At 51.8% G+C, this 8,900-nt stretch overlaps 1 protein-coding gene across 1 annotated transcript; it reads left to right on the top strand.

Moving 5' to 3' along the window:
* Positions 1–790: 790 nt before the first annotated feature.
* LOC118087859 (transcription factor JunD) lies at positions 791–3,951 on the top strand. Its single transcript, XM_035120905.3, has one exon. The coding sequence runs from the start codon at positions 1,769–1,771 to the stop codon at positions 3,320–3,322; it is 1,554 nt and encodes a 517-aa protein (XP_034976796.2). The 5' UTR covers positions 791–1,768; the 3' UTR covers positions 3,323–3,951.
* The last annotated feature ends 4,949 nt before the right edge of the window (positions 3,952–8,900 follow it).

Here is an 8,900-nt window from a genome sequence, read left to right as displayed (position 1 = left end):
TTGGAGGAAAAGGTGAGATAAAAGGTCAAGAGACAATGGAGTGTGCCTCCGGGGGTGAAGTCGAATTGCTGAACTGGAGGCACTAAAGTGCTCTCCCTGGGGCACAAGCCTGGGTGGTGTTTCTGGGGGTCCTGGGCTGCTCAGCTGGCAAGACCCTCTTCTCTGCCCCACTGATGGGGTCCAAAGGAAAACAGAGCAAGGCACCATCCAACAGCCTTAGGGACTCCTATCCCACTGTCAAAACCGTATTTTCCTTCCCAGATGCAGGCTGAGGTGGGGTCAGACTTTCCTGCGTGGGTGGGGAGTCTGAGGTGAGGTTTTCCCCAGGTCCAGGCTGGCTGTGGGGCAGTAGGGAAACATTTAAACATTTCAGTGTAGTAGAGCATAGTATCTAAATAATTCTATTTTATTTGCAGAATATGGAAATCAACAACTACCTGACTTTTAGAAGACATCTGACGGCAGCCCTGTTTAGGGAAGTTTTAAATGTTTGATGTTTTATCGTCTTTTTAATATTCTGTTGGGAGCTGCCCAGGATCCCGGGTGCGACTAATGCAGAGCAGCTGAGTGTCTCCAACCCAACTCACTGCAACTGGGTATCCTCCCCACTAGCCAATCAGCACTTGGAACACAGGAGACCCAGGAAACTCCTGACACAGGTATGTAAAAAAACAAATTATACTATTGTTCTAAGCAAAAATCTGCTCTTATTCCCTTATGGGGTACACAAGAGCCTTATTGGGTCCTCCATTGGTCGGAGAATATATAACAGAGGCCAACCAGAGAAGTTTGAGAAGCAAAGCCTTTATTTGCTGTTGCAACAGGGTCCTTCCCCTCACGCAGGAGAACAAGGAAGGAAACCAGAACAAAAGAGAACCTCCACTTTTATCAGTTTTCCCATCACCAAGAAACGCCCCCAATACATCATTCCTACATCACAGCTATGTAATCAATACCTCACAAAAAAGGAGAAATTAACATTTTCATAAGAGTTGATCACTGTCTTTTGTTCAGAGGAGTCTTCCATTGTGAATGAGATACTACTGACAGGGAATTATGGCTCCCAAGTTGCTAGTCATGTGGAAATGTGCGCATATGCTGATCCTTAGGCGAGGGGGGAAATGAAGGGTTTATGCCGGATTTTAGGAGGGGTTTGCATATGTTAATCCTTGCTGAGGGGGTGCGGGTCTCTGGAGGGAAGGAGAGCCGAGCCATGGCGGCGAAATGGTGATGCGAAGGATTCTGGGTAGCCGTAGCTGTCAAAATGTGGTTACCCCTCTCTGTCCATTCGTAGCTGTGTGTTGCAAGTCCCAAATATGAATTTATAATAATTTATTACACTATCATAAATCAGGAAACCTTCAGAGGGAAAGAGACATGTCACCTAACTCCTGGAAATTACAATGGTCTTCAGTGTTTCCTCTATACTTGTAGACCAGCTTGTAGACCTACTTAAAGCACAAATGTAAGAGGCTCATTTATAATTTTATTTTGGAAAATTGTCCTAATGAACTGCATTGTTTGATACTTTCCGAATGGCCATTCTATAACGCAGTTGTGCTCTACATGATAAATCCAGCAGAGGTAGAAGCTGCTTTTTGTTTTCCAATTTATTTCTTATCCATAATAATAATTTTGAGAATGGGCGTGGCACGGGCAGATTTTCCTTCCAAAAGTGTGGCGCAGAAGTTTGGGAACAGACAGAATCGGCGCAGGGAGCCCCCTTGAAAACGCGATTAACTGCAATCTAGATTACAAACTGGATTGAATGCGAGCCTGCGCGCCCTCTGCGCCGCCTTCCTCTTGGCGCGCAACACGCGGCCAGCCCTGCGATGACATCAGCCCAAGAGGCCGCGCGCTGTTGTGCGCAGTTGACGGCGCGGGTCGCCTGGCGACGGGGGGGGGAGGGAGGGGGGGAGGAGACTGGGGGCGTGTCCCCATGCAAAGCAGCCTCCCCTTCAGACGTCATCTGCAGCCAATGGGAGGCGTCGGCGGTGAGCTCATAGCGGCCGGCGGAGGCTATAAAGAGGGGGCGCTCGCGCTCGCCGGCGCATTAGAGAGAGAGGTGCGCGGGGGGAGGAGGCGTGAGTTGCGCTCGGCAGCGGCGGCGAGGGGGCGGAGGGAGGGTCCTTGCGCTCGTCTCGGGGCCAAGCGGCGCCTCGACCAGCGAAAGCCGCCGGAGGAGCCGCCTCGGAGGGCCCCAGGTGCGCGCAACCCCGTCGTCGAAGGGGAGGCGGGCGCGATCCGGCCCCTGCCTCCCTCCCTCCCTCCGCAGCCGGCGGGGGAGCGGAGGAGGAGGAGGATGGAAATACCTTTCTACCATGACGACGTGTTGATCGCCTTGGCGGCCTCGTCGGCGGCCCTTTCTCCCTCGTCGGCGCGCCCCGGCGCCGCCTTCCCCGACGGCTCCAGCATGATGAAGAAAGACGGGCTCTCCCTGGCGCTGGCAGGCGCCGACCCGGGCGCGGCCGGGAAGAGCCACGGAGGAGGCGGCGGCCCCCACCCGCAGCAGGAGCAGCCGCCCCCCAGCGGCGCCCCCGACGGCGCGGCCCTGCTCAGCTCGCCGGATTTGGGCCTGCTCAAGCTGGCGTCTCCCGAGCTGGAGCGCCTGATCATCCAGTCCAACGGCTTGGTGACGACCACGCCGACCAGCGGCGGCGCGCAGTTCCACTTCCCCAAAGGCGGCGGCGGAGGCGGCGCCCCGGACGAGCAGGAGTTCGCCGCCGGCTTCGTGAAGGCGCTGGAGGACCTGCACAACCAGAACCAGCTGGGCGGCGGCGGCGGCGGGGGCCCCGTCGGGGGAGAGCTGCCCTCGGCCGCCAGCCTGGCCCCGGCCTCGCAGCAGCACGGCGGCCCGCAGGAGCCCCCCATCTACGCCAACCTCAGCCCCTTCGCCGGCGCGGCCGGGGGGTACCCGACAGACGGGAGCCCCTTCCAGGCGCACTCTCGCCTGCCCCCTCCGCCCCCCGCGCCGCTGAAGGACGAGCCGCAGACGGTGCCCGAGGTGGCCAGCTTCGGCGACAGCCCCCCTCTGTCGCCCATCGACATGGACACGCAGGAGCGGATCAAGGCGGAGCGCAAGCGGCTGCGCAACCGCATCGCCGCCTCCAAGTGCCGCCGGCGGAAGCTGGAGCGCATCTCGCGCCTGGAGGAGAAGGTGAAGAGTCTCAAGAGCCAGAACACGGAGCTCGCCTCGACGGCCAACCTGCTCCGCGAGCAGGTGGCGCAGCTCAAGCAGAAGGTGCTCAGCCACGTCAACAGCGGCTGCCAGCTCCTGCCCCAAACGGCGGCCCAGCAGCCGCACCAGGTGCCGGCCTACTGAGCTCCCCGACGGGGCGCACCGCAAGCCGGGACAGGCGGAGGAGCCGGAAGGACGCGCGGGTTGGAGGGCTTTTTTTGGGGGGGAGGCGGGCGGTCTCTCATTCTCTCTGGACCCCGGCTCCTCTTCCGCGCGACCCCCCCCCCCACGTCGGACAATGCAAAAGTGGATGGCTGTGGACGCCGAACGGAGGGCCAACACCCCCAAGACTTCCTTTGGGGCCGCGCGCGCACAGAGGACTTGAGACGTTTTTTAAAACTTGCTGGAGGAAAAGGGCGCAGGATTTTGGGGAGGGGGCTGCTTTTGGAAGCTCCCACCCAGCGCAGCTGCCATTACCCAGTCACACACCCCCTCCCCACCGGTTGTAATCTTTGCCTCTCTTTCCCCACCCCCTCCAAACGCAGCGAGCCCAGATGTGACTCTGCCTTCCACTCTCGGCCCTCCCATTACTTTCCCCTCCTCCCCAGAGACCGTGTCTTTCCTTCCACCATATTTATGTTTAATATGCCCCTATTTTCTTTTCTTTTCTTTTCTTGCAGTTTTTTTTGGGGAGGTTTGCCAATATATCTTATCTATCTATCATCACATTCCATTGTGCAGTAAAAAACCCTGTGCAGGAGTTTGGAAAAAAAGACTGTTTGGCTTATTATTGCATGGGAGAGTCTGGTGGGGGGGGGAGAGGGTAGTTTGGAGCTTTTCTATTCCCTTCAAAAGCAGCCTCCCTGCACATTAGGCACCCTCCCAGATGTTTCTGGCCCTTGGTTGGCGAGGCAAACATCTGGAGGGTGCCCAGTTGGCAAAGGCTGGCCTTGCAGAGTCAATTTTGAGGGGAGGCTCCTGAAAGTGTAGAGTGCCATTGCCCTATGGTGTCCAGGCTGGGCACTGAACCCCTTGGCACTGCCTTGGGGGGGAAGTGTGTGTGTTTTTGGGGTGCCGTTGGTTATGCAGGATAGATTTTCAGAACCTCTTAAGAGCCCAGCAGTCTAGTTGCTCTGGATCAGTAGAATAATAATAAATTGTTACTTATACCCCGTTCATCTGGCTAGGTTTCCAACAAGAAATTAAAATACCCCGGCTTCCAACGAAATTAAAAATGCATTGGAAACATCAAACATTAAAAACTTGCTGAACAGGACTGCCTTCAGATGTCTTCTAAAAGTCAGGTAGTTGTTTATTTGACATCTGATGGGAGGGCGTTCCACAGGGCAGGTGCCACTACCGAGAAGGCCCTCGGTCTGGTTCCCTGTGACCTCACTTCTTGCGGAGAGGGAACCGCCAGAAGGCCCTCTGAGCTGGACCTCAGTGTGTGGGCAGAACGATGGGGGTGGAGATGCTCCTTCAGTCTGTCCTGTTCCCGGCCACCTAACTCTCCACAAATTTTTATTTGGGGTGGGGAAACGGGGTCCAGTTAGCCATAAATAAACCTTTTCCTTTTGAATTCTGAGAATGCTTTTTGAAGTGGTGACTTCCATAAGTTTAGTAGGTCTTAAAGCATGCAAAATCTTGCCTTTTTAAAATCTGTCATGATCCTGCAGACATTTGTAGGATGTCTATAAGTGTAGAGTTGGGAGGGGTACCCCCAGGGCTCATCTAGTCCAACCCTTGCAAAGCAGGAATTTCAGCTGACTCATCCATGGCCATTCAACTATTCAGTGTGAGGGATGGGGAGAAGCCCAAGATAATAATTTCCATTATTATGACTATTTGCTTGAACCCAGTTTTGAACTCCAGAATTATGTCTGGGTAATAGTTTTGTCTTCAACTGTGTTTCTGAGTTTCAAGCAATATTTTGTTTTTGAGCGAGGGTGGAGGGGGGGTTCAGGGTTGGGGGTAGGTTTCAGCTTCAAATTCAGCTTTGGGGTAATTTTAAGGTTCTGGGGGTGGCTATTTGTTTTTCTGGCCTGCCCTCCTTGGCAAACATCAGAAAGTTTAAAGCAAAACAATTTAAAGCAACATTATTGCAAACAATTCTGAAACCAAGTAAGAGCGTTTAAACAACTTGGAAACATTTCAGAACATTTAGGGCACGTTAAAAGGTCTGGGTTTTGGAGTATGGGCTCCAAATTTGATTATTTCCAAATTTGTGTCCCTTCCCTTCTGAAACCCATTAATTCAATTTCTGAGAACAAATGTTACAAATAAGGTAGCATAGTGTAGTAGTTAGAGCAGGCATCCCCAAACTGCGGCCCTCCAGATGTTTTGGCCTACAACTCCCATGATCCCTAACTAACAGGACCAGTGGTCGGGGAAGATGGGAATTGTAGTCCAAAACATCTGGAGGGCCGAAGTTTGGGGATGCCTGAGTTAGAGTGTTGAACTACAACCTGGGAGACCAGGGTTCAAATCTGGAATGGGTGGGTGGGTGGGGTGACCTTGAGTCATTGTCTCTCCCTCCCTAAGCCTACCTCACAGGGTTGTTGTTAGGGGTAGATGGGAAGAAGGCAACAATATGCCACCTTGAGCTCTTTTGGGGAAAGACGAGATAGTTGTGTACCAATAAATAAAAGACAGATAGCCTTAAAATAAGTGCATTTGGAAAAAACCTGATAGTGAAAGGTTTTGATTTTGTGAGTGATTTAGACTTCTTTGGCAATTCCTCATAGCCGGGTAAAATTGTCTTCCATAAACACAGTCTTAACAGTGAGTCCGTAAGTGACTGTGGAGGCCAATTCTGGATCCACACATCCTTCCACAGTGGGGACATTGGTTTCCGGGCAGTAGTTGATCATGGTGAGGGTTTGCCAAGTGTACCTTCCTCTTAGCACATTTCTCCCTTGCGTCCTGAGTTCGAGTGTTTTCAAAGCTCATGACACCTTTGGGAAAGGCTGTTCGCCAACTGGATCGCTCGCAGGCCAGTGTTTCCCAATTGTTTGTGTTTATACTACATTTTTAAAGATTTGCCTTGAGACAGTCTTTGAACCTCTTTTGTTGACGGCCAACATTACGCTCTCCGTTTTAAAGTTTGGAATAGAGTGGTTGCTTTGAAAGACGAGAATCAGGCCTCCGCACAACGTGACCAGTCCAACAAAGTTGATGTTGAAGAATCATCGCTTCAATAATGGTGATCTTTGCTTCTTTCAGTACAATGGCATTAGTTCACCTGTCTTCCCAAGTGATGTGTAAAGTGATATACTAGACTTGCTGCTTGACTTAAGGGTTGACTTCAGCCACCTGCCTCCTCCTGGGTGCAGCATTTGGGCAGGGAATTGAAGAAGGGGGCTTTGTGTGTGAGAAGGGGGCTCTTGTGGACCAGTGGAACATTAAAGGCTGGGGTAAAGGGGGTCTCTGTCCTTTGGACCCCAGCGGTGAGGTTAAGGGGGGTTGTCTGGCCAACCCAGATCCTCCATGCACACTGAACAGACTTGCACCCCAATGAGATCCCTCGGGTGCTGCTAGTGCGGTGGGCTGGCTTTGTTAAGATTTCCTCCTAATGAGCAATTTAGTTGGCTCATTAGGGGCTTTGCCAAACATCACAACAGTCCATCCCGCTTCCTGAGTAGCTGCGGACCTTGGCAAAGATAGCAAAGTAAATCATCTTCTGTCTCTCTTCTTGCGCAGCTGGAAGTCTGTGTGTGAACTAACAAGAAGCAGCACACTAAAAATCACAAAGAATAGCTTCTGTCTTCTAAACTAAAAGCTTTATTTACATAGCAATAAACAACAGCCCTGGCGTTGTTCTTCGCCAGGCAAAAACGAAACAGTGACACCCTTGCAGTCAGACAGCCTTCACCCCTGGAAGTCCACTCCATTGTCCCTTGAGACAAGATGGATACCTGAAAAGTATTCAGAACCTTGAGGACGAGCAGCTTCCTTGCTGCTACTTAAACCACCCCTCCACTTAGAGCCATGAGAATTGCAAGCTCGATTCTGGCGAGAGCACCTTTGGACAAGGAGAGGACACTTGCTTTGCATGTAGAATGTCCTGGGGTTGCAACTCCGCTGCCGTTTCCAGGTACGGCTGGGAATTAAACGCTTCCTGCCAGAAGCCCAGGAGACCGTGCTGAGCTCAGTCCTCTTGGCATAAGGCGACAACTTATTTAAATCCTCCCCTCATGTCTGATTACTAGAATCTTTGGGGGAAATACTGTTAATAATAATAATAATAATAATAATAATAATAATAATAATAATAATAATATACACAACAGCACTGCATCTGGGAACTGGTGGAGCTCAGGGGCAGAGCCTGCAGAAGAGACCCCTCTTGAAATCAGTCCTTTATTCCAAACACAGTGGACTGGAAACTTAAATTTATTATTACGGAGTGTGCCATACCTCGCAGCAAAGAGGCCGAGGCTCAGCGGCAGAAGGTCTCTAGTCCAAGCCCTGGGGTCTCCCAAGTAGGGCTGGGAAGGAGCACGAGACTCCTAATGTCAGAGTTGTGGGTTCGAGTCTCACACTGGGCAAAAAAATTCTGCATTGCAGGGAGTTGGACTTCAATGACCCTCGTGTTCCCTTCCAACTCTATGATTCTACGACTCCCTTGAGTCTGCATCCTAGATTTTTGCCACTTAGGGTGGACAGCAGTTAGCTGGAGGGCCTAGCAGCTGGATGCAGTCGCAAGAGGCTCCCCCTGTTCTGCCTCACGGGTTTGCTTTGCCTTGGGACTCAGCCAAGAGAGGCGTCCTGGACCCGGCCTGTGTTTACATCTGTTTACTGCCCCGAGTTGAGTAATGCAGGCAGGCGTACCTTCACTCCACACAGCTTTATAGCAGAACCAGATGTGGACTGTCGTCCGATTGCTGGGGAGCAAGGAGAGAAATATTTCATGTGTGTTTGCCAAAGTTTGAGGCTGGGGGAGTTGAAGGGTGGGCAAAAAAACCCCCAAAGCAAGACCCCTTTCTCTCTCTCGGTAAGGGGGCTGTGAGCAGCGAGGGCAGCTAGCGGGGAAGACCCACAGCCGAGAGAGCTGGAGCCAAATAAGTTATTCTCAGAGCAGACCCACCAAAGGCAGCCAGGCCCATTAGGCTGAAACCCCGAGAGCATCACCAGAAGACAAGTGGGGTTGGGCTATACGTCTCTTGGGGTCCCCTCCAACTCTCGGATGCTCTGATTCTAGGGTGCAAAATCTATTTTTATTATCCTAAAAAGAAGAGGGGATGGGATTTCTAGTCCTCATGGGTGCAGATCAAGGCAAATTTTTGTTTTTTGGTCCAAGGCCACTTTGGGATAATACGTCAGGGGCCACATTCCGGCAGCAGGAGGAGCCAGAGCGGATGTTGGGCATTTCTGAAGAGGCAGTAAGGAAGTATAACACAGAATAAAAATAGCCCTGGTTTCCGTTTGCCTCATGGTTGCCTCAAATGAGAACCCTTGACCTTATCAACCCCATTGGATTTAAGGAGGTCACTCTCAAATAAGTATACAGAGGATCACACACACACACACACACACACACACACACAGTGGCACCTTGGTTTTTGAACATCTCCGTTGACAAACATCTCGGTTTTTGAACTCGTGTGGGAAGTCGAACAAGGCACGCAGCTTCCGTTTTGAGTTTTCGATTCTCGAACATTTCAGAACTCGAACGGTCTTCCGGATTACGTTTGAAAACCGAGGTACCATTGTATATATAATT

The sequence above is a fragment of the Zootoca vivipara genome, chromosome 6, assembly GCF_965207765.1.
Source record: "Zootoca vivipara chromosome 6, rZooViv2.hap1.1, whole genome shotgun sequence".
In the NCBI taxonomy this organism is placed as follows: Eukaryota; Metazoa; Chordata; class Lepidosauria; order Squamata; family Lacertidae; genus Zootoca; species Zootoca vivipara.
This window is presented reverse-complemented; position numbering and strand designations above follow the sequence as displayed.

Coding starts and splice junctions, on each gene's coding strand:
- LOC118087859 (XM_035120905.3), top strand. CDS start 1,769: ATGCGAGCCTGCGCGCCCTCTGCGCCGCCTTCCTCTTGGCGCGCAACA.